The sequence below is a fragment of the Rhinoraja longicauda genome, chromosome 12 (assembly GCF_053455715.1).
Source record: "Rhinoraja longicauda isolate Sanriku21f chromosome 12, sRhiLon1.1, whole genome shotgun sequence".
Classification (NCBI taxonomy): domain Eukaryota; kingdom Metazoa; phylum Chordata; class Chondrichthyes; order Rajiformes; family Arhynchobatidae; genus Rhinoraja; species Rhinoraja longicauda.
In genome coordinates this window covers 45174452-45200355 of record NC_135964.1, presented here as the reverse complement: position 1 = coordinate 45200355, position 25904 = coordinate 45174452, and the positions used below count along the sequence as shown (strand labels likewise).

Below are 25904 nucleotides of genomic sequence, written 5' to 3'. Positions count from 1 at the left end.
CATTTCTGTTCCCATCAATCATGTGCAATGTCTTTAACCAGTTGAAAAGAACAGTATTCCTCCTTACCTGTACTGCAATGGTCCTCAGTAATGAGCATGGTTTATTTTCATGCTTTTTATTATTATAATTGTATTTCACACTGCCCAGCTTGTTGGATGCTCCTTTCGAACTTTCTGTCACAAAACTGCCATGAGGTATCTCAAGTGTGCCTATGGCTGCTGCATTTGTACTACTAGGCAGAAGCATCATATTTTCTATTTCATTCAGGGCAGGATCACTCCCTCCATCAGGATTAAGAGAATGAAGCTGATTATTTGAATTAGTAACAGGTAGGTTTGATTGGTGTACGGAAAAAACTGGGATTACTTGTGATATGTCAGTCACAGTATTGGATGATGGATCGTCACAGAACAATGGATCGAAAACTAGTGAGCATTCAGAAGAACTTAAGTAATGTTCGGTCATTGGATCTCTAGTCTTCAAATTATGTTCTGATGCTATGGCTGATTGATAAATTATTGGATTATGCATATATCCATCATCTGATGAAATATTACCTTCCAGTTCACTATTATAATGTAAATACTGATGAGTTTGTGATTCATTTAATGTATTTATATTTGATGTCAATATAGATGAATGACCATAAGGTAATGGCTTAAATTCTTTAGCAGCAGGATTGAGATGAGTCAGTGGTCGCAAGCTTTCAATAGAAATTTTATCTGAGTTGGTCCGTGATGTTTTTGTGCTTCTGGTTGCTGCTTTATCATTTCCAGTCAAATTCTCCAATTGTACTGCGTGCTTCATGAGTCCAATCACATCTTTGTTCATCACAAATCGCAACGAGCCCATAAGAAATGATTTCAAACCACCTGCCATTCGCACCACATCCTGAGCCTCTGGTGGGAAGTTTTCAAACTCGCCTACCAACAATGAGTCATCAACTTCCAGTGGACCATGTTCATTCAGAATTTGGGTAAAGTAACTAGGAGAAATGAGAGTGGTGTGACGTTATAACACATTGCCTGATGCATTAATTTGGTTTATGATCTAACGCACATCAATACTGCAATTGTGCCATAAAGTGAAAATACTGGATCTGAACAAAATGACAATGGGTAAAATATAGATTATTTCAAGTTCAGGTTGTGTTCTGTCAGAAACTATTTCTAAACTCCAAGGTCCCATTTATTCCGAAGGTGCATCAAGATTTTTTTCTCTCTTTTACTATCAACTAATTTAAGGCACACTTCCAGTTTTTACTTTTTGATTTTGATTTCCAGCATTTTCTGTCTTCTCTATCCCACTAATACAATGTAAATGTACTTCATCTCATATTATGCATTCCCAATTGGCATCCAACAAGATTTCATCTTTAAGACTGAGAGAACACATTTTGTAGAAATTGGGATTAAAAAGGGAAGTGGATCAGAGGCAAATGTATTAATTTGAGGTCTTGATCAACCATGACAGCACAGAACTTGAATGTAGACCAGGAATTGCAGATTCTGGTTTACAAAAACAGTGCTGGAGTAATTCAGCAGGTCGGGCAGCATGTACGGAAGAGATTGATAAGCGATGTTTCAGGACAGGAGATACAAAGAAATGGTGATGCTGGTTTACAAAAAAAAAGGCTAAACGCTGGAGTAACACACGGGTCAACCAACATCTCTGGAGAACGTGGATAGGAGATGTTTCCGGTCGGAACCCGTCTTTAGACTGAGCAGGCTGTTTTTCTTTTTAAGAGTTCAAATGGCCTGCTTCAGTTCCAAAATAAATGTTTGTTCTTTCCCCCAGACTAAGCAGATCTCCAGTTCACAAAGCTCGAATGATAAGTCTCAAATGAGCTAAAACGGAAGATTAGTTTACTTTGAAATGCCAAAGGAGTATTGCATTAAAAGAAAATGCTCCCTCCAACTGAGGTGTGGTTAAATGAAATGGTACTTACTCATATAAACTTTCACGAGTTGGGTCTGGGTTATTGTCGAGAAGTCGCTGGTAATGACTACCAATTGAAATATCATTGTACATATCTTCAAATTCGTCAATTTGCTGATACAGATGGCTTGGTACTGTAAAATCATCTGCAAAGTTCATATGCACCCTATTGGGAATAATCACCAGCAAAGAATAAGACACAGCTACAGTGGACACAAGGAGTGAAATATTCATGCACAGCTTAATTCTCAGCAGTTTCTATAAAATCTGATAAAATCCCACATTATGTTCACTAGAAATACAAAATTCAATTATTTCCCCCCTACCAACCTTGAGTCACAGGAATAAAAAGACAAAGAAATTTGTTCTTAAACAAAATGCATCATACAACATAGCGAGACACAAAAATCAGCTACTGAGATTCAGTACAATTTAAAGAAATAGAAACAAATTTATTTAAATAAAAACAATGGAATCAAATTACACTCCAGCCAAGAACGCAAAGTTGACCATGGAGCACAGGTGGCTCTCCACTCACCACGGCGGGACAGAGAGAACTCCATAACTTGCTCTGTCATGAGGACAGCATTTTATGCGCCATGAATCAACCAACACGAGCAATCTTTACCAAACATCTACTGATAACCAATGTGCTTTTTAAATCAGCTTATGCTTTTCCCCTAAGGTGCCATTTAAATGCATCGAAAGGGAATCTGGAGATACTTACAGGTTGCTATCATCTGAGTTTACTTCATCATCATCCTCTTCATGAGTCCCACTTCCAAACATCCCAGATAGAAGGATCATAGGCTGTGAATTAAAAAAGGTTTAGTACATCCATAAATTCAAAAATACAAGGTCAAAGATCACAGGTACAAAAGTCTCAGCAAGTACAGCATTACAACTTTGTTTTTCAATTCTAATGAGAATTAGAACAAGGTTATTTGGCCCTTAGAACCGTTTGTCGTAATAGTCAAGAGAGAGTGGCCAGTGTGCGACTCGTCCTTGATTATACTGCTGGCTTTGCAGAGGCAGCGTGAGGTATAAATGGAGTCAATGGAAGGGAGGTTGGTTTGTGTGATGGTCTGGACTGCGTCCACAATTGGCTGCAATTTCTTGCGGTCTTGGATGGAGCTGTTCCCAAACCAAACTGTGCTGCATCCCGATAAAATGCTTTCCAAAGCAAATCTGTAGAAGAGGCACAATTCCTCACAATTTGAGGAAGTAAAGCCAGATGTATACTCCAGTCTTGACTTGACTTCAAAACGAACTAACAGAAGACAGGGCTGAACTCCATAATTGAGAACAATTGTGAGATAGCCCAATAATTTGCAGGGAAAATTCTTCAAAAGGAAAACAGAGGATATTCGACATTTGCACATGGTTACCAAAGGAGAGCAAAGTGAACATCAAATGGTGATCAATGATCAAAATGTACTAACCTTGGAATCTTTTAACTTCTTTTTTCTGTTTCGAATTTTACTTTTTAGGCCAGAATTCTGCAGAAAAACCAGATCATTCAACAATTTGCAGTAAAGAGCAGTGGAATTAAAAATGGTCATCTCACAAAGCACTTATTGGGTGTCATCTTTTAATGAATGGGAGTCCAAAAAGTGTGAAACATATTTTGAATAATAGTTTAATGTACCAAAATCCTCAAATGTTGAGAGTTTTGTTTGTTATACCCAAGTATTAATACAACTTTGTGTCTCTCTTAATGACACAATGTGTCTTTGCATGATGTAACCCAGCGATAACTACAAATAAATACAATTTGCTCATTGGAATTTTTGTTGCATTTCTGCAGTTCTATCATTTCTTAACAATCTCAGCTAAAAGTAGAATCTGGAGATGTTTGCATTTGCTTGGTCTGCTCATTGTGGAGGGATGCTGCATTTGTCATATTGATTCTGACCTGCACTGCATTGCAGAAATGAGTGTTCAGGCTCTCTTGGCTCAATGTGAAAGAACGGTGGTAATACAGCCTAATCACACAATTATAAAGTGTCATCATACTGTACAAAGGACAATATAAATTAGGGAAAAAATGGTCCAATCTCATGTCCTATGTTAATTCCACCAAGGTTTACATTTTTCCCAATATTGTTTCCAAATTACTATAATTTGTTCACAATAATTCACTCAACAGCCCATTCCACACAAAGCAATGCACAAAGTATCTTCATTTAGAAACATAGAAAATAGGTGCAGGAGGAGGCCATTCTGCCCTTCGAGCCAGTATTTAATATGATCATGGCTGATCATCCAAACTCAGTACCCCGTTCTTGCTTTTTCCCCATATCCCTTGATTCCCTCAGCCCAAAGAACTATATCTGACTTTCTCTTGAAAACATCCAGTAAATTGGCCTCCATTGCCTTTGTGGCAGAGAATTCCAGAGTCACAACTCTCTGGGTGAAAATCGTTTTTCTCATCTCAGTCCTAAATGGCCTACCCATTATTCTTACACTGTGACCCCTGGTTCTGGACTCCCCCAACATCGGGAACATTTTTCCTGCACCTAGCCTGTCCAATCCCTTAAGAATCGGTCATGGTGGCACAGCAGTAGAGTTGCTGCCTTACAGTGCTTGCAACACCAGAGACCCGGGTTCGATCCCGACTGCGGGATCGTCGGTGCTGTCTATACGTAGTTAGTACGTTCTCCCCGTGACCACGTGGAGTTTCTCCAAGATATTCGGTTTCCTCCCACACTCCAAAGATATACAGGTACGTAGGTTAATTGGCTTGGTGTATATGTAAATTGTCACTATTGTGTGTAGGATAGTGTTAATGTGCGGGGATCGCTGGTCGGTGCAGACTCGGTGGGCCGAATGGCCTGTTTCTTCACTGTATCTCTAAACTAAAAAAAACTAAACTAAACTAAATTTTACATATTTCTATATGATCCCCTCTCATCCAAATTCCAGTGCATATAAGCCCAGTCGATCTATTCTTTCATCATGTCAGTGCCGCCATCCCGGGAATTAACCTGGTGAACCTATGCTGCACTCCCTCAATAGCACAAATGTCCTTCCTCAATTCAGAAGAACAAAACTGCACACAATACTCCAGGTGTGGTCTCACCAGGCCCCGTACAACTGCAGTAGGACCTTCTTGCTCTTATACTCAAATCCTCTCACTATGAAGGTCAACAGGCCATTTGCTTTCTTCACTGCCTGCTGCACCTGCATGCTTACGTTCAATGACTGATGTACAAGGACACCCAAGTCTTGTTGCACCTCCCCTTTTCCGAATCTGACACCATTCAGATAATAATCTGCCTTCTAGTTCTTGTCACCAAAGTGGATAACCTCACATTTATCCACTTTATACTGCATCTGCCCAATCACCCAACCTATTCAAGTCACCCTGCACCCTCACAGCATCCTCCTCACAGCTCACACTGCTCCCCAGCTTTGGATCATCCTCAAACTTAGAGATGTTACACTTAATTCCTTTGTCTGAATCGTTAATATATATTGTAAATAATTGGGGTCCCAGCACTGAGCCTTGCAGCACCCCACTAGTCACTGCTTGCCATTCTGAAAAGGACCCGTTAATTCCTACTCTTTGCTTCCTGATTTGATTGTCACCTTCCAAGATCATCCTAAGAATTTTACACTGAAAATTCTACACTGAACATATTGATTGTGCATCACATTTACACTTTTCTAAAACTCTGTGCCAATGATGCAGATGCATTTAAAACATTTGTGGCTCAAAGACTGAAAACCTAGACTAGGATTATATTTAAATACAGTTCTGAATGAGTGCTGCCCTGTTCACCATATATTTGTTGATAAAATACAATAGGTGCAATGGGCTGAATGTCCTATACCTGTGTCCATTTCTTATCTTGTATCCCTTGATCATTAAGTGCCCCTCAACCCATCCTAAAAGGTTTATCTGGTCATTATTTCTGTTGGTTGAAAATGATTCTGGAAATTGGCTGCCAGGTTTCCCCAGAATACAAAAGACCAATGAACTCTATATGTACCTTGGAATATCTTGAAGATAATCACAGTTATTTTTAATAAATAATCTGAGATTTCTTATCCACTGATAGGAAATCTCAGATCATTTATTAATATAGTATTTACAGTTAATATATCTGCTTACTTAAGCCTCTCTCATTACTTGGTTGCCTAAATCTGTCCATTTAGTTACCAGTTACTGTATCTTTTCCAAAAACTAGCTGAAGTTACCAATAATCTGAATACAATTTTACATGTCTTTCCAAGAGGAACAGACCAATATACTTGATAATGAGCGAGATATTGCGGTAACAAAATGGTAATCTGACAGGTAACTTTCATATCTCAACTTCAGATTTTATATTGACAAATCCCAAATAGAAAGTTTATAGGGCAAACTTACAGATATTTCTTCGTTTTCTTGTTTCTTCAGTACGGTACAAGGAGCATCTAAATAAAAAGGAACAGTCTTCAAAATATATTTTCCAGACAAAAAAATCAAACAAAATAGTAACACGATATGGAATAAAATTAAATTTGCCATGTCAATATGACATTTACAGCTATGTTATATAATTGTAGTTAAAATAGCTACAAAGTAACATTGCATTCACAAGGTACTTTCCCTTTGTTTGTTCCAAAAATAGTAAGAACAAAGTAATTTTTATTCCCATCCATGTTACATGTATGCACTTGAAGACTCTTTTGATATTTCAGGTAGCATATGGTGATTTTTTGGTTTTAAAGGGACACCACAAAAAGGAAATAATAATATTAACGATTCAAATAATAATAAAAGGAAATACAGCAGAAATAAAAGGTTCAGCGAAGCTATGTTTCGCATGGAGTAGATGTACACCAAATGAAAAAGCTTTCCGATCCATTGACAAAGCAGCAAACTGTAACACACCAACAATGAATGGAAATAAGATTGGGAAGTAAATAAAGCAAGATTTCATTTGCTACTGCCTCTCTTATATTATTGCCATCAAAATGACCTCCTGAGACTCATTATTCAACATATCCAATCAATGCAGAGTGACAACTGAGAAGGCACATAAAATGTTCATGAACTTGGCTGAGACGAAAACATGCAAAATAGAAATGAAGTCTAAAGGGTTTTGTACTTTGGTTGTCAACTCATGGACCACAAAGCTGAGTTCTGATCTCCAGGGAGGTTTTACAGGGCTATCCACTGGAGTAACAAGGAGCGGAATGAGAGAGGGGAGAAGATTGGATAAATGTAGACTTTTCAGACTGCATCTCAGATACAGCCATAAATTAAGAGCAAGTAAAAAGTCTGCAATATTATTTTAAATTCAGGTAACAAAAATAGGATGAAGGAGGCGCTCAAATTAGTGAAAAGCTACATTTAAGAATAAAGAGAAAGCATTACAGACTATAGACAACATTTTGAATGAGGTCCTGGGTCAAGTAGACTGGGAATCGCTTCAGAAAAAAAGCTGATACAAGGGGGATTGCGATCTCATTCTTTATAGTTGAGACTTCTTTTTTCATCTGTATTTATTGTGAACAATACCCTAATTCAAAGCCACCTTTCCCTCTTTGCTCTTTCCACAATATTATCGAATTTCTCATTTAAAATTCAATAAATTTCTTTAAGAATTTGTCTGGTCATGTAATTAATGTCTTTGATAATGTTGTAAGTACACACACACACACATTAATCAAATACATACCCATTGCATTAAAGTATTCATCCAAAGGATTATGCAGGGAAGGGAATTGCTCTCTTTTCTCCTCCAACATCCAGATAAAGCTGCGGGCTTTTGTGGGCGATTCCTGTTTCAATTGTTCGACAATTTCTTTTGTGCTATCATACATTGCTAGATCAATTTCAGATGCTTTGAGTAGGTTTAGTAAAGAGTCCAAGTCCAGTTGCTCTATGAATTTGGAATAACGAAGCAGGAACAACCCTGCTGCATCACGGCCTGCAAAAGGAAAATGACCGTGGAATAAAGCTTAAGAATGATCATCTCGTACAAATTATCTACTGGAGTCATTGAGCTACACAGCACAGAAACAGGACCTTCGTCCCAACTCGTTCAAGTTGACCAAGTTGCTTAATCAAGCTAGCCCCGCTTACTTGGCCCACATCCCTCCAATTGTTTCATATTCATGTAGCTGTTTAAGTGCCTTTTAAACACTATAATTGTACCCGCCACTACCAGCTCCCCTGCCAGCTCATTCCATGTCATCCACACCCTGTGTGGATAAACTTGAACCTCGGGTCCCTTTTTTCATTTACCTCCTCCCACCTTAAACCTATGCCCTCTGGTTTTTGACACCCCTATCTTGCGGAAAAGACCTTATCCAGAGGCAGAGTCATGTAGTCACATTGCATGGAAACCTTCCGTTCGGCACAACTTTTCCATGCTGGCAAAGATACCATCTACGTCAGTCCCACCTGTCTGCATTTGGCCCATATCCCTCTAAACATTTCCAATCCATGGACCTGTTCAAATGTTTTTTAAATGTTGTTACCGAGTACCCGTCTCAACTACCTCATCTGGCAGCTGCTGTGTCGAAAGTTGCTCCTCGGGTTTCTATTTAATTTTTCTCCTCTCGCCTTAAACCTATGTCCCCTGATTTCAAATTCCCTTACTCTGGGTCAGAGACTCTGTGCATTCACCCAATCTATTTCTCTCACGATCTTATACACCTCTGTAAGATCTCCCCTTAGGCTCCTACGCTACAAAGAATAAAGTCCTAACCTGTTCAACCTCTCCTTATAACTTAGGCCCTCGAGTTCTGGTAACATTCTTGTAAATTTTCTCTGCATTCTTTCTAGCTTAATGGTAGGTTTAAAGTGACTGCTTTAACAATCATTATGACTTTGAGCAAACCTCCAAAAACTGCAGTCAGCTAAAGCAAATATGGCTTCCTGGAGCATCCTGGGAAGAAGCGATCAATTATATATTTTTTCAATTTTTCTGTTTTGGAAATGTGTCATTTTAGTGTTAACAAGCACAATCATCACATTAAAATGAAACATGCTAATTACCCTCCACAATAATCATGCTTGTTATCTGTGATTGCTACTTCTAATCATTTCTGAAGAAGAAATGGTAAATTACCGAAGCGTTGTGAAATGTAATTGCAATACACTTCCAACTAAATATAACCATTTATATGCTGACTAGAGGGTCACGACGGCATGAATATGAACATAGATGAGGGAATTATTTTTCTCTCAATGGATGGTGCCATTAGAAACATCTTCGTACTACTTGTGTAGCGTGAGGGCCATTCAGCCCATCGCATTCATGCCACTCAGTGGGCACCCATCCTTATTAATCCCACCATCAAACACTTGGCCATAGATTTTTAAGCAAACCAATCCATGTGTTTATCTACATTCTTCTGAAATGATATTCGACTCTGCTACCACCACTCTGACAGTGTATTCAGGTAGTTATCACTCTCCGAGTAAATACAGTTCTCCCCAGATCCATTCTAAATCTCTTTCCCCTTACCTTAAACCTATGTCTTCTAGTTTTAACTAACTCTGATATGGGGAAATGTTTGTTGCAGTCTACCCTATCCTATATTTTATAAACCTCCATAATGTCCCTTCTTAACTTCCTCCACTCCTGGTAACACTGACTGAGCTTCTCCAGTCTCTTCTCCTGATTGAATAACTCAAGTTTGTATAACATCCTGGAGAATCTCCTTGGTGCTCTCTCCAACGATGTCACATCCTTCCTATGGCCATAAGTGATAGGATCAGAATTAGGCCATTCAGCCCATCAAGTCTACGCCACCATTCTATCATGGCTGATCTGTCTCTCTCCTAACCCCATTCTCCTGGCTTCGCCCCATAACCCCTATCTCTGCCTTAAAAATATCCATTGGCTTGGCTCCCACAGCCTTCTGTGGCCAAGAATTCCATAGATTCACCTCCCTCTGACAAAAGAAATTCTTCCTTATCTCCTTCCTAAAGGAACATCCTTTAATTCTGAGGTCATGACCTCTGGTCCTTCTAGTAGAAACATCCTTTCCACATCCACTCTAATCAAGCCTTGCACTATTCGGAAAGTTTCAAAGAGGTCCACCCCTAATCCTTTTAAACTCTAGCAAGTACAGGTACAGGTGTGTTGACCAAAACTCAAGCTGAGGTTTGTCCAACGTTTTATAAAATTTGAGTATAATATTCTTGCTCTTGCGCTCAATGTCCCAGCTAATCAAGGCTGGTATCCCACATCTAACATAACATAACATAACAACACTTTATTGTCACTCGGCACAACACCGAGCGAAAACTACATCTTCTTAACTACATCAGTTACCCTACACTGTCATCTTCGAGGATATTTGTACTTGTACACCAAGGGCCCACAATACCTCCCAGGGTCCTACTGTTCATGGTTTATGTCCTGGTCTACTTAGGACTCTCAAATGCATTACATCTAGCAAGATTAAACTCCATATACCATTTCTCAGCCCATTTCACCCCCACAATGTCATCACCAGGTAGCCCAAGATTATTCTGCACACTATCAACATATGCACCCGTCTTCGTTCCATCTGCAAATGTATTGATCATCCCTCCTATATCCATATTCAAATCATTCACATATTGCAAACAGCATAGCTCTCAGCGCCGATCCAATCAAACATCACTAGTTACAGGTATCCAATAAACAAAAAACAACTCTCTACCATTACCCCCTGTCTTCTGTTGCCGAGTTAGTTTTGGATCCAATTTACCAATGTGCTCTGGATTCCATGTTTTAACATTCAATACTGCAGTTTTCCTGATTTCCCCATTTCATCATTGCTGAAATTAACTTCCTGGAGAGATTTCAATTTCATCGTATACAATATAACAGGCTGTGTACATACATATTCATTTTTGTAAGCTTAATGCTCAACATGACTGTAAAAAACTCATACATGCTTTCATATCAAGCAGACTTGATTACTGCAATGCCTTATTTACCGGTCTGCCTTCAAAAACCAACAACAAGTTACAGCTCATTCAAAATGCCACAGCCTGGTTTTTAACAAATACCAAGGGAACATATCACCCCAGTATTATACTCCCTCCATTGGTTCCCTGTGCGATTAAGGATAGACTACAAAGTCCTCCTTCTTTCCTACAAAACCCTAAATAGCTTAGGAGCTGCATATCTTACAGAGTCCCTCCTTCCGTAAGCCCGTACTCGAGCGCTCAGGTCTGCTGATGCTGGCCTGTTAGCCACTCAACGCCGCAGCAATAAAATAATTGGTAAAGCAGCCTTTGTCAACTACGCCCCCAAGCTGTGGAATACTCTACCCAGGACTATGAAAGATGCCCACTCAGTTGACATTTTTAAACGGCAGTTAAAAAGATATCTTTTTAATCAAGCTTTTAACTGATTTTACTTTGTTTGTCTTCTTACACTCTCAATTTTACATTTTATATTTTTATATAAATCTGTGCTTTGTATGCTATTAACAGCCTACGTCTTTACTGTTTTAATTGTATTTTTGTTTGGACATGTGTTTGTTTTTGTGGAAAGCACTTTGGGCTGCACTCAATTGCATGAAATGTGCTATATAAATAAAGTTATTATTATTATTATTACCCGAATCGTTTAGCCAGTTGATCCAATCTAACAGTTTGTTGTCAACTTCTTGGCATTTTGTAAGCGTGTAGAGGAACACCCTTGTCTTTACTCTGTTATTCTTCTGCACAATGAGGTCAAGTAGTTGATCCATAACTTTACATGGTTTGGAGGCATCCGTGGATAGCATATCACAGTCCTCTTTGCTTAGAACATGCAAAGATTGCAATTCTTGAAGTAGATTTGAAACATTCCACCCTCCAGCTTTTAACTTTTCTTTGTTTTTAATTATCAACTGCAACATTCGATCACCAAAAGGATTCCAGGAATGACCTGTTTATAAAAGGAGACCAAGGAACAAAATGAAGCAACATGCATTTGATATATTTTACATCCTGTTGGAAATAAATACACTATACTGGACTACACTACACAAAAATCAAAGAATTCCTAAACAACAATATACTTTTCACTTAACTTCTCCGTCAAAATAATATTGTAACCGATCGTAATTAACCTGAATTCAACACATTAACGTTTCTCCAACAATTCTACCTTTGCAAGGCCATTTATTAAGACATGTAACAAGTCCTAGATCATTAGGTGAAGCAATTTTGAATTGGATATTGACTTCTTACCAGTTTTAGAATTCGTTACTTCAGTTTTAATATTCTTTTCAACACTTTCTTTACTTTGTATTTCGGCATTGTATCTTGATGCTTTTCTTAATTTTCTTGTTTGTTTACGATCTTCTTTAATCTTTAACTTCACAGCACTACAAATATAAAACAAATCAGATTGAGTAATAGTGACAGACACAAGCACTGAAGTCAGAAAACAGCAAGCAATGGCTATTTGATGACGGGAGTTCAAATGAGGAAACAAATCAAGAAAATCAATATTGAATGAGAACAAGTGGTAACCTGATTAAGGGAAAGTCCTGCAGACAAAATACTTAATATGTTCAAACCCATTTCTATTAAGGGGGAAATAAGTGAACGAGTGTAAGATATTTAACTTTGAAAGTGTTAATACTGTGAAAATTATGTCATTTCCAATTTTTGCGGATATTTATACAAGCTAAAGTAAAAAAAGGGCAATGTCACCAGTTTATAAATAGATGGGAGTCAACCAATATTCAAAGTCATGCAATCACATTTAACCTGCACAATCTGCAAAATAGGAACATTTACCACTTCCTTTTTCTCAGATGCTGCTTAAACTGCAGAGCCTGCCCAGCATTTCCTGGTTTTATTTCAGATTTCCAGCATTTGCAGCTTTTTACAGATTTTCATTGCCCAATGTGAAACCTTTCAACATGCTATCAGGTAAACTCTGTCAACTTGAGAAATACACCAAGCTCAGGTTTAAAAATATCTGCACTTTATTTCAAAAGCTGCCAGGTGACAGTGAACTCTTTACCATCAAATACTTTAATGGCAGTGAGTGTTGAACATTTATGCTTAAACATTTACATTGGGCATTTTTCAACCCTCTGGTGAAAATAAATAAGGGAAGGTAATCCCCAGCCTGGGGATTTGTAAATAGGCTACAACATTCTATTTACAAATATATTTAAAACAGCACTAAGGAGATTTCCATGAGAAAAATCTACTTTGCAAACTGATATGAAAAAAAGAACATTACCTTGAGCATTTCTGTTTAACAACTGTTTTCAAAGATTCTTTGTTTTTCATTATTTTAGTCTCAAACTGAAAAAGCAACACAATTAACATTTAGCAAGGACAAAGATGTTCATTATTTCTAATTAAATTGTGGGTGTCCACCATTTCAAAATGCAATCAAACTTCAAAAAAATGTAAAGGAATATTTTGATCCTTAAATATTACATATTAAAATAACAAAGGTTTTTAATATACCATTTCAAATGGTAATTGACCTAATTGAGACATAAAAGATTCCAAGAAATTGACAAATTAAATGTCGAGAGCTGGGTAATCTAGAAACAGAAGGTATAATCTCTAGATAAACAGTTGGCAATTTAAGATCAAATGTGAAATTTCTTCAATGAGAAGACTGTAAATCTTTGGAATTCTCTGGTCCAAGGGGGTTTGGATGCTCAATCACGTGCTCAGTATTCAAGTTCAAGACAAATAGATATTTGGACATGGGAATTAAAGTATCAGAATAATTGAGAGGAAATAAGAGAGAGACGTTAACTGATTCTCACTCTGCAGTTTCTGCCTGAACTGAGTATATCCAGTATTGTTCTATTTTGGATTTCCAATATTGATCCATTTTGGATGTCCCGTATCTATGGTATTTCCTTTTGCACTTTCATAAGTTCAGCTATTTTTTCATGGATCACCTATCCGAATGATGGAGAAACCTCAAGCAGTTACATGGTCTACCTTAGTGTTGTCAATGGTGCCACCATGGAACTGGCAGACCTCAAATGTACCCTTAACAGCAATGTGAAGAGTCACCGTAATAGGAACTTGTAAAAACAAGAATTGCTAAAAACGACAGCTAATGTCCCCAGTTAATCTATTTTCAGTTTGCCTTTGCAGTCTTTCACTTTCAGCCAGACTCAGGAACAGCTTCATCCCCAGGGCCATAGCTGCTATGAACCGGTCCTGCTGAGCCGGATGGCCACAACGCATAGATCAACTTGCACTTTACCCTGTCAAAAACTGTTACAATTGTTTCGTTTCGTTGGGTTGCTGTTGTCTAAATTACTTAAATTATTGCATCGTATGGGAGGCGCATTCCCAATCTCGTTGTACCCCTGGGTACAATGACAATAAAGATATATTGTATTGTATTGTATTGTATTATAATACCTGGGAAAGACACAAAAAGCTGGAATAACCCAGCGGGGCAGGCAGCATCTCTGGAGAGAAGGAATGGGTGGCGTTTCGGGTCGAGACCCTTCTTCAAACCCGAAACGTCACCCATTCCTTCTCTCCAGAGATGCTGCCTGTCCTGCTGAGTTACTCCAGCTTTTTGTGTCCATCTTCAGTTTAAACGAGCAATTGTAGTTCCTTCCTCCATAATACCTGGGTTCTCTGTTTGACTGTAGTGTTAGGTGATGAATAAACTGACGAGGAACCAATAATTATTTTGGTTTATATGATTCCTCTGGACTAACTCAGGAAGCTTCTATAGACAATACTCCAAATTGGAAAATGGTCAACCAGCTGACAGAGTTCTTAAAGGAAACAACTCGGTAACAATTCCCCTTTTCCAACCAATATCACAATGGGCCTGGAATCACATATTGGTCAGAATGAGTTAGGATGGCAGGTTTCCTTTCCTAAAGGACATTGGTGAACCAGACGTTATAGATCTCTTTATTTCAGATCTATTTCACTAAATTAATTTAGTTGCCTGAGCTCTTAATCCGAGGTCTGATCTCGTATTCCCCGCTCATTAAATCCAAGCCTGATCGGTGATTGAGTACATTAACACCATACTGCACTCCTTCCCATCCCTTTCCCTTTCCAAAATTCTTATGTTTTTAATCTATAACTTGCAGAGAACTGTAAAGTCTCCCATCTACATCCATCTTTCTGGTTCAGAATTCTGTAATTGATTATCAACCTGAAACATTAAAAGTCTCTCATTCTACAAATTCTGCCTGACCCAAGTAAGTCCACCAGAGTTTTAATTTCAGATTTCCAGTATCTACTTGTACACTCTCATAAAGTCATCTATCCCTCAATGTGCATGAAGACTGCATAAAACAAACAATTTGCACAATCCATCATTTATCAGTGGATGCAAGATGAACTTTGGGCTAAAGAACCCCCTCACTTCCACGCCCATTACTTATGTCCATTTCTGAGGCCATTGGGATAATGCCAGTTTCATACATACCAAAGTTGCTGCTCAAGAAACAACACTTGTTCTATGTTCCTCAAAATTGCTAATTTCCCCAATTTTGCCAAAATGGGATTATTGGGCAGCCATTACAACATTACCCCATGGGCCACCCCGTATGATCACTGGCCCCGGATAACCCAAGCCCTGGATGAGAGAGTTGTGGAAAGGAGGGAAAAGAGAGCTTAACAAATATGTATAACCAGCATCCAATTATTTGATTCTCATTGGTTTTGTTTCTCCTTCCGGGAGGAGATATTCTGCCACCAACTCTTCACTCAATGCTAAACTCATTTGCTGATGTAATTAATCCAATAGCCTACCAATGAGTAAGATCTTAAGAGTTCAATAACGTAATTGTTAACTACAATAGTGGAAAGGAACTTATTTTACCAGAAGTGGTACAAAGAATAGCTGCACAGATTATAAACTATGGCATTACTTTGATATTCAGTCAAAATTCCCATGGAATCAATGATTAATCGTGCAAATATGAATCAACAAAGCAGTTGATGTTTAAGATTTCTCAGCGGCGAATATTATTCAAGTCGTAAAAAAACACATTAAATTGCAAGATCAAAAACAGAATACAATGGCTGAACAATATTGAAAAAATTAGTATTTTGAGGTGGCCAAACTTTAGGTATACCAGCATCCACAAAGACTCTTCACACCCCTGCAACAGTCTGTTCGAACTCCTTCCATCGGGCAGACGATACAAGGCCTTCTACGCCCGCACCTCCAGACTCAGGAACAGCTTCATCCCCAGGGCCATAGCTGCTATGAACCGGTCCTGCTGAGCCGGATGGCCACAACGCATAGATCAACTTGCACTTTACCTTGTCTAAAAACTGTTACAATTGTTTTGTTTCGTTGGGTTGCTGTTGTCTAAATTACTTAAATTATTGCATCGTATGGGAGGCGCATTCCCAATCTCGTTGTACCCCTGGGTACAATGACAATAAAGATATATTGTATTGTATTGTATTGTATTGTATTCTTTTTAGGTTGTCTTATGCTTTTCTATAAGCTTAATTGCAATTAAATAAAATTATATAATTTCTCCAGATATAACATCTATTATTTCTACTAAAATCTCTTTGTGTGGCAGTCACTCTACTATCTAAAATGAAGCAATTGGATACAATTCTTACCTTACATTTCACAAGACCTTTTGAATCATAGACGACAAGTTTAGAAATTTTCCCTTCACAATCTGGAGTGAAACACGGACCTTTGAGACATTCCTTCAAAGAAAACAATGCTTTGAAAGATCTAAAACTAAATACATAACATTGCTCTGTGTAACTCTTGACAGCTACAATGATGTAAATAATGAACTGGTCAAGCTCGAGCCAATCTGATACCCATGCACATTTATAAACAGCTGAAATTAAAATAACATTAAACTAAATGGGTGGTACAGTGGCACAGCTGTAGTTGCTGCCTTACAGCGCCAGAGACTCAGATTCAAAACTGGCTATGGGTGCTGTCTGTACAGTTTGTACGTTCTCCCCGAGACCTGTGTGGGTTTTCTCCGGGATCTCCAGTTTCCTCCCACACTCCAAACATGTACAGATTTGTAGGTTAATTGGCTTGGTTAAATTTCAAATTATCCCTAGTGAGTGTGGGATCACAGCTGGTTGGCTGAAGGGCCTGTTTCCACGCTGTATCTCTAAACCAAACTATAGTTAATTAATACCATAAATATATTCAGAAATAAATAAGCAGCTTAATTTATTTTACAACTAAGTTCATTGACCCCATTCAAAGAGTTGTCACAAAGCCTGGTAGCCCGATTCAAAGTGTATCAGCACCTCAGCTGAAGACATCAGAAAATGCCCTAGACTCAATGGTCAGAGGGGGGACAGATGCACCCACATCTGAACTTCAGTATATTCTGCACATCTGTAAAATGAACCTACATTAAACTAAACCAAATATGAAAAATAAAATAACCTAGCCTGATCTTTGTCAAAGTGATTAACTTGCGCATGTAATAACTTGAAACAATGTAAAAAGTACATAGATAGGAACTACAGGAAAGTCTCTAGGATTTCCAGCAGTACTTAGAAATAAAAAGATTGCGTGATAAAATTATACAAAAGTGTCATTGATTATAGTGAATTTAAACCATGGGATACATTTTTGTGCCAATTACAACAAAACTCAACTAGCCATTTACCCATTTTGTGCAATTATACTGTGTTCACTTAAACGTAACTGTCTACTTTCATTTGTAAAGTAAACTAACCTTGTCATTTTTATCTTCAAATGATGTTGCCTTCAATTTTTTCCAACAATTGATATGGTACTCTAAACGGCATTGTAGGATGCATATTATTTGAATAAAACCCTGGCATGCAAATCAAGATGGTTAGTAATGAAAGTAATTTTATGAGCTGCAACATTACTTTTTACAACTATAAAGGCTGTTTTTATAGAATGTCTACTGCTCTGGCCGAGTACAAGATCAAAAATGTCTGTTCGATAACTATCAATAAAATTCATGCCGAAAAGTCCAACTTTGAATTGCTTTTAAAAACATTGTACACCTGCTACTAATACATAAAACCCATTACCTTAAAATCTGGGTCTGAGAAATAAATCTGGGCCTTAGAATGGCCCTGGCAATGTTGATAGCAGCAGATTGCATCAGGTTGTGGAGGGAATTGACACTTCCCTATATATTCTTCTAATAATGCCTGAGAGATAAAATTATACAATTAAAAGACAGAATAACAAATACTGCAGGGCAGAATGCTGAAGTATGGAGAGTCAGAGGCAACTTAGTGGATAGACACAAAACGCTGGAGTAACTCAGTGGGTCAGGCAGCAATGCTGAAGAAAAGGAATAGGTGACTCTTCATCAGATTTAGTGGATATGTGCATTTACCCTTGAAAGTGAAAGGATATGTCGAGTATGTGCTTAAAGTATGTAGGGATTCAGAGGCAGAGAATACAAAAGTAAAAAAAATCAGGCCATGACTGAGATACCCATCCAATTCTGGTCACCTAATATCAGGAAGAACATGAAGATCTTTGAGAGGATTCTTGAACTGTACTAGAATAATTCCAGGGATAACAAATAAGATTAGATTGAAGATGTTCTTTTTGGAACATAAACCTTTTGTTCTCCTAGAACCAAACCTTGAAAGGAGTTGTAATAGTAATGTATAAGTCAATTATTAATTTGGAAAATTAAAAATATGAATACAATTGACAAAAGGACACAAGGTTCAATGGCCACATAACCTGTTCTTGTTCCTATATTCTTTGAAGGAATTACTGGTTAGAAGTGTAGACATAAATAAGATCTTTAAAATGTGTTACCTTTAACTTTTCATTTTGTGTTTCTTCGATAACAACAGCTGTTGTGGGCCACGTTAGAATGCCTGGTACAATCTTACGGTTTATCATAAGTAAGGATTTAGTGAATGGATCTAGAGCATCGGTAAATCTGGGGGGAAACAATGGAAAAGGGAGAGGAATTATTGGAGATTAAAATCAATATTATGTGTTCCTGTATGTTGGAGCCATTTTCTGAATACTATATTGAGCCATATTCTGAATATTGGATTGAAATTTAACCCTTTAAGCTCCAGCAACATTCTTGTAAATTTGCACTGTAGCTCTCTGGGGCTTGAGGGTCACATTCCAAAAAAATGCCACATTACTCTAGATGAAGTAAAATCAAAGTCTTCTGAAACTGACGGATAACCTCAAGGGTAATTCAAGTCTTTGGCATAAAGGCCAATGTTTTATTAACCCAGTTGATTGCTTTTTTGACCATGGGCACACAATTTTAGTTTTGGGGGTACCTCTCCACACTATAAGTCCCTTATAATAAAGAAAATATCCTGGTTGGTTTTCATCAAAGCCGAAGTTAATAACCCAACACATTCATATCCCAAAATCATCTGGCCTTTGTTTTACTCATTTTTGTTTGTAACCACCTTTCTACAACATATTTACATCACAAACCGTCTCAATGCATTTCACAGTATTTTTTTAATCAAGAATAAAAGGTGAGATTCAGGCAAAAGAAACATTATGACAAATATCAGCGTCATGATTAAAATGTTGAGGTGTCTCAAAGCAGAAGTAGAGAGGGAGAGGAGCTGGAATTTCAGAGCTTGACAACCAAAGAATAATTAAAATTAGGGACACGTAAGCAGCTGGAATTGGAGGTTGAACTGAAATTGTTGCAGATTTTCTCTCCTGGAGCAATGGCTGCCGAGAAGTAATTTGATGGAGGTGTACAAAATAACGAGTTCAGATAGGAAAGCTTTTGAGGGAAGCTATTCGCATTAGTAGATGGTTCAAGGTCTTTGGGTGGAGGTGCATAAAGATTACGGCAGAAGATACAAGGAAGATGCATGGAATAAGTATTTTTATTCAGAGAGCAGTTAAGATTAGGAAATTTACTGCCTCCGTGGAGAGTGACTCAGAATTAAAGCCTTTAAATGGAGTATTAGGGCGCCACAGTGGCGCAGCGGTAGAGTTGCGGCCTTCCAGCGCTTGCAGCGCCGGAGACACGTGTTCGATCCTGACTACGGGTGCTGTCTGTACGGAATTTGTACGTTCTCCCCATGACTGCATGGGGTTTCTCCGAGATCATCGGTTTCCTCCCACACTCCAAAGACGTACAGGTTTGTAGGTAAATTGGCTTGGTAAAGGTAAAAATCGTCCCTAGTGTGTGTAGGATAGTGTTAATGTGCGGGGATTGTTGGTCGGCACGGATCCGGTGAGCCGAAGGGCCTGTTTCCGCGCTGTATCTCTACTAAACTAAGACTAGCTAAACAAGCGAATATTTTGCAGGTATATGGGAAAGAGCATGGAATGGGACTGAAGGGATGTTCTACCACATGTTTGATAGTATGAATGACCTGCTTCTCTACTCTGGTAACTGTGTGAACACTGAACTCAGAGATAAAGGGTGAGTGATACCCGACATATATTAGAACGCAGACAGAGAAGGTTAGAAAACTTCAAATTTTGGGAAGTTCCATGTTTCTATTATATAGTTCTGTCTTTTAAAAAATCTAGATACAAACCTGTTCTGCTGAAAGTACGCTTTTCCAAGTCCATAGAATGCCAAACAATCAAGCCTTTGCTCTGGAAACTGCTCCAAGATTTTATTAAATTGATTTTCAGCCTCAGTCAGCTCCTGGTCAAACAAACGAAAATCAGTGGCTCCAAGAAAAAAGCCAGCAGTAGAGATATTTAGAATGCCAATGTTATTGCGTATTGGCAAGGGTCACAAAATAGGTCATATGACCCTTCATACCTGTTTCAGTTAACCCTCTCTCAGCACTAAGCAGTACAGTAATTAATCAAAATCAATATTTTGATTAAAGTATGAAAAGCTGACAAACAAATTGAGCAATGGCACAACCATGCAATGATTATTTCAGAAATTAGTGGAGGAGGGAGGGGCAGGTGGGAAGAAACACAAACTCTGATCTAGGTAATCCATTGATTAAAGTCTATGCGTCAGAAAGTTAGAAGGATGAGGGGGGATCTTATTGAAACATATAAGATAATTAGGGGATTGGACACATTAGAGGCAGATAACATGTTCCCAATGTTGGGGGAGTCCAGAACAAGGGGCCACAGTTTGAGAATAAGGGGTAGGCCATTTAGAACGGAGATGAGGAAGAACTTTTTCAGTCAGAGGGTGGTGAAGGTGTGGAATTCTCTGCCTCAGAAGGCAGTGGAGGCCAGTTCGTTGGATGCTTTCAAGAGAGAGCTGGATAGAGCTCTTAAGGATAGCGGAGTGAGGGGGTATGGGGAGAAGGCAGGAACGGGGTACTGATTGATAGTGATCAGCCATGATCGCATTGAATGGCGGTGCTGGCTCGAAGGGCTGAATGGCCTACTCCTGCACCTATTGTCTATTGTCTATTGTCTATTGTCTATTGTCTAACCTATTCACAATGCCTCACGTTTCAAAATTGCTCATTTATATCAATAATTAACAACTCATGAAACTAAACATCTTAAATTATAGTTCTCACCTCAGGCTGTCCAATGCCAAGGAGGGCAGAGGCATGGCCATAGATTATTATCACATAGTCCGTGGTGGACAAAGATACTTCCTAATAAAGACAAAACAATGAACGGCTAAATGAAATGAAGATGCAGATTGTAAGTACATTTGATAAATTAAGATTCCCAGTTTGTGCTTTTAATTAAAACTATAAAATTCTGGGGACCTTTATTTTGGTTTCAACAAAGCTATCCCCAAAACAAAGTTTTTAGAAATAGTTAAAGGAGTTGTTTAGGTAGGGATTCAGCTCGGACAGAATAATGCCAAAGGCCACTGTTTTTCCCCTTAAATAATTTAACCGCATACAGCAAAGATTTGATCAATACTGAAGACTTCTGAAAAGGCTCTACAGCTGGTAAAGGAATCAGATTGCAGTGGAAATTAAAATATCAAGCTTCCACGACATACATTGTCAAAGACTATACATCATGCTTTGTACAAAGGGACACACCTTTCTCCCCCACTAACTCCAACCAAGGTAATGCCTTCTACATAATTAGAAATGAAAAGCAAATAAAACTCTGATCCTTATAAAGTTTCATTAAAAAGAAAACATAATCACAGTCAACCAACCTCAAGCTTTTCTGGATCCAAGAACTTCAGGACTTGAAAGAAGGCACGTTCAGCATTGCGGGCTCGCTGGTCCGATAAGGCTACGTGTCCGTCTTGAATCAGAGACGTCAATTTGTCCATTAAATTATCTGAACTGTTTAAAGGCTTTGACGTCTTAAAAAAAAAAAATCAAATCACTGAAGGCACCTTTAGCATCATTCAAAACTATGGGTTCTTTGCCACAGTCAACATGTACCAGGCAATCCTCTGTTCAAATGTATTAGGCACAATAACAATAGAAGTAAAGTTGGCTTCCGTAATAAAGAATTGCTCTGTGTATTATGTGCTGGAAAACATACCATGATCTAACCACCATCAGAGGCACGAAGCCGGTCTATTTAAAATGACTCCGCCTATATTTCATGTATTAATAGTGCCACAATGCCTTACGACAGAACTCATTTTAGTAAAAAAAAGCTGGTGATGCTTGAAATTTAAAATGAATTACATTAGGACATAGGTTTAAGGCGAGAGGGACAGAGATTTAAGGAGATGTGCAGGACAATTTAAAAAAAAATTTAAACAGAGGATAGCGAGTGCCTGGAATACGCTGCTGGGGTTGGTGGTTGAGGCAGATATGATAGAGGCATTTTGAAAGACTTTTGGATGGTCATATGGATATGCAGGGAATGGAGTGATACAAATTATGTGCAGGGATACAAGAGATGGTCTTGACATCATGCTCTACACAGACATTGTGGGCTGAAAGGCCACTGTACTACGTAAAACAAAGAGAAAGCAGGTGAGCCCATCATTGTAGGATGTTGGCTGACAAGTCTAATATATCCAGCACATTTTTTATATAACTCATTTTAGGTACTGCAACCAGATTCTGATGCAACACATTGATGCCATTAGCACTTAGCAATGTTATATTTAAATATCTTACCTTCTTTGGCTGTGGTGACAGGTGACGCTTTAAAACATTTCTTTCCTGGTTCCTCTTGGACTCAGTCTTATGATCTTCACTCAGTGGCCGATGACATTCATTTACTGGTTGAGTGGCTAATTGTGGTTGCTCTCTGGAAAACAAAGGTTTACAAAACTATACAAATAAATCCAGACTCTTTTAGTATTTGGTGAGGTGGTGCCTAAATAGCAAATGCTTCAAAGACCAGGGTACTCAAATTTGAAGTGACAAATGAAGGATGTGAGGAAAAGCTTGTCCACTCAAGGGTGGTTAAAGACTGGGATTTGTTGTTTGGGGAATTGGTGCAGAGTCAATTAGAAGTTTCAAAAGAGAATTAGATGAGTACTTGATGGAAAATAATTTGCAGGGTTACCGAGATTCATTAATAGCATTTCCAGTATTTGTACTACAAAACACAAACTCCATACACATTCAGTGATGGAGGAACAAGCAACCAATCTTGCAAAAGAAAATCCACTCTTAAGGTTCAACAATCCAGTCTCGGGTTAAGGTGGATTTAAAAAGAATTAGAATCACAAAATTTGTATGTTAATTGGCTCGCTACAAGTGTCAATTAGCCCTAGTGTATGTAGGTAAGATAGTGTTAAAGTGCGGGGATCGCTGGTCGATGCGGACTCAGTGGGCCAAAGGGCCTGTTTCCGTGCTGTATCTCTAAACTAAAAAAAAATCAATTGATATCTCGCCAAATTTCATTTCAGCTAAAGAAAAGATGGTCTACCATCTACATCACATTACAATTTTACACTTACTTTTTGGTGCTTAATTCTTTCTTTATTGTATCAGTCTTTGGTTTCTCAGCATCTGAAGAAAAACACATAAAAAAATAATTGTGCTAAAAACCCGTACAAATCATATGCAGATTTACAAGACAATTTAAACAAAAATCAATGGTGAACATATTAAAAAACATAACTCAGTGGCAGTCTTTTCAGATATAATTGTTCTAATTGACATTTTTTTTTAAATCAGGGGAGGCATTTAGCAATAAAAGTAAGGTTACTTTCATCCTGCAGTCTTTTAAGGAATTTTGATTTCTGCTGAATTAAATCCCGAATTCCATCTAGATCACTCCTGCATAATTCTTGAGCCTTGTTATTAGCTTCAATAGCATGCTTATGTTCTCCCATCGAAAACAAGGCATCACAAAAGCGATAATGACCCTGCCAAATTAAAATAAAGATTCAAAAAACGAAATTGGAAACTAGAATATTTTAGCAATAAAAGACACAAAGGTAAACAATATTCAGTTATTGATCAGATTATGTAAGCATGTAAACTTGCCATTTCTTTAATGTGACAATCGTTTATTACCTTTATCATGTATCTGTACATGGCGGATGGCTTGATTGCAATCATGTATTGTCTTTCCACCGACTTGTTAGCATGCACAAAAGCCTTTCACTATGCCTGACGTGACAATAATCTAAACTCAACTCAAGATTGCTAACAAACTAAAACTAAAGTGAGATATTTTATGTAACAAACGTATTTTTTCTCTTACAGGAAGGGTGGGGCAGACTTGGCTTGTTTTCTCTGTAACATCAGAGGTTGAGAGGAGAACTGGTAGAAGTATATAAAAATGATGAGAGGCATAGATAGGATAGACAGTCAGAACCTTTTTCCCAGGGTAGGAATATAAAATACTAGAAGATATAGCTATAAGGCAAGAGGGGCAACATTTAATGGAGATGTGCGGGGCAAGTTTTTTTGCTTACGGAGGATGTTGGGTGCCATGAAATACATCCAAGATTGTCGGCGGAGGCAGATACAATAGTGGCATTTAAGAGCCTTTTGGATAGGTACATAAATATGAAGGGAACGGAGGGGTATGGATCATGTGCAGGCAGATGAGATTAGTTTAACTGTGTATTATGTTCAGCACAAACATTGAGAGCCGAAGAGCCTGTTCTTGTGCTGTGCTGTTCTATGTGCTAATTCCTATGCTGCGCAAGTCCAAGAGACTGCCAACCTAAGGAACGTAGGTTTGAGAGTGCAATACTTTCTATGTCATTTAAGAAAATTAGTTTAGGATTTCTTATTGAAATACAGGTACTTAGATGTCAAAACGAATATAACTCCACTTCCCAGCAATGGCTCACAACTCATCGCTGAACCACCTTGCTCCTTGACTGGTTCACACAATACCAACCCTCCACACTGAACTGTGGGCAAGTCAATGTCGAAATTATGCCAGGTCTCCTGCTCTCAGGTTACTAGCACAGCTGCAAGTAGACGAATTTGTGACTGAGAGTTCCTGGTACAGCAGCTCAAAACAATGGAGAAGGTTAATGGTTTGCAGCAGCTTTCTATATGGATGATGCAGTAATACCCTTTCTAGGTGCTAATTACGCATTAGTGTTTATTACTGGGGAAGCATCTTGGGCATTAAATGAGGTACCCATCTATGCAGGCACATCAAGGTCATGTGCATCTGGCAAGCTTTAGTTAGTTAAACTATAATTTTATTAGTATACTGAAATAAAGCAAAGTGGTCTTGAAGTTAGATGAAAAGTATCAATTCTGAGATTTGTAAACATCACTATTGTTAAGGATAATTTGAAACATGACAGAACCATGAGATTTAGCAGCGGTAGAGTTGCTGCTTTACAGCGAATGCAGCGCCGGAGACACAGGTTCGATCCTGACTACGGGTGCTGCACTGTAAGGAGTTTGTACGTTCTCCCCGTGACCTGCGTGGGTTTTCTCCGAGATCTTCGGTTTCCTCCCACACTCCAAAGACGTACAGGTATGTAGGTTAATTGGCTGGGTAAATGTAAAAATTGTCCCTAGTGGGTGTAGGATAGTGTTAATGTACGGGGATCACTGGGCGGCACGGACTTGGAGGGCCGAAAAGGCCTGTTTCCGGCTGTAGATATATGATATGATATGATATGATATGATTATCCTGCAAGTAAAAAGTCATTAGAGGTTACAATCAAAACAAGAATAAATAAAAGGCTCTAATTGTCTCTCAAATACATATTC

The 25904-nt window shown here is 38.3% G+C and overlaps 1 protein-coding gene across 3 annotated transcripts in view; it reads right to left on the bottom strand.

Moving 5' to 3' along the window:
* The window catches only part of ttc3 (tetratricopeptide repeat domain 3), a 77497-nt gene that overhangs the window by 20541 nt on the left and 31052 nt on the right, over positions 1-25904 (bottom strand). For all 3 annotated transcript variants that reach the window (XM_078409653.1, XM_078409652.1, XM_078409654.1), the window contains exons 11-29: positions 23920-24079; positions 23669-23720; positions 22878-23010; positions 21950-22102; positions 21345-21425; positions 20382-20494; positions 18658-18784; positions 17907-18029; positions 17579-17680; positions 16479-16571; positions 13129-13193; positions 12120-12256; positions 11503-11814; positions 7612-7863; positions 6315-6361; positions 3382-3438; positions 2667-2749; positions 1950-2105; positions 68-986 (exon numbers count right to left, since the gene is read on the bottom strand). In XM_078409653.1, the coding sequence (XP_078265779.1) occupies positions 68-986; positions 1950-2105; positions 2667-2749; positions 3382-3438; positions 6315-6361; positions 7612-7863; positions 11503-11814; positions 12120-12256; positions 13129-13193; positions 16479-16571; positions 17579-17680; positions 17907-18029; positions 18658-18784; positions 20382-20494; positions 21345-21425; positions 21950-22102; positions 22878-23010; positions 23669-23720; positions 23920-24079 (3165 nt within the window). The remainder of the gene's footprint in view (positions 1-67; positions 987-1949; positions 2106-2666; positions 2750-3381; positions 3439-6314; positions 6362-7611; positions 7864-11502; positions 11815-12119; positions 12257-13128; positions 13194-16478; positions 16572-17578; positions 17681-17906; positions 18030-18657; positions 18785-20381; positions 20495-21344; positions 21426-21949; positions 22103-22877; positions 23011-23668; positions 23721-23919; positions 24080-25904) is intronic.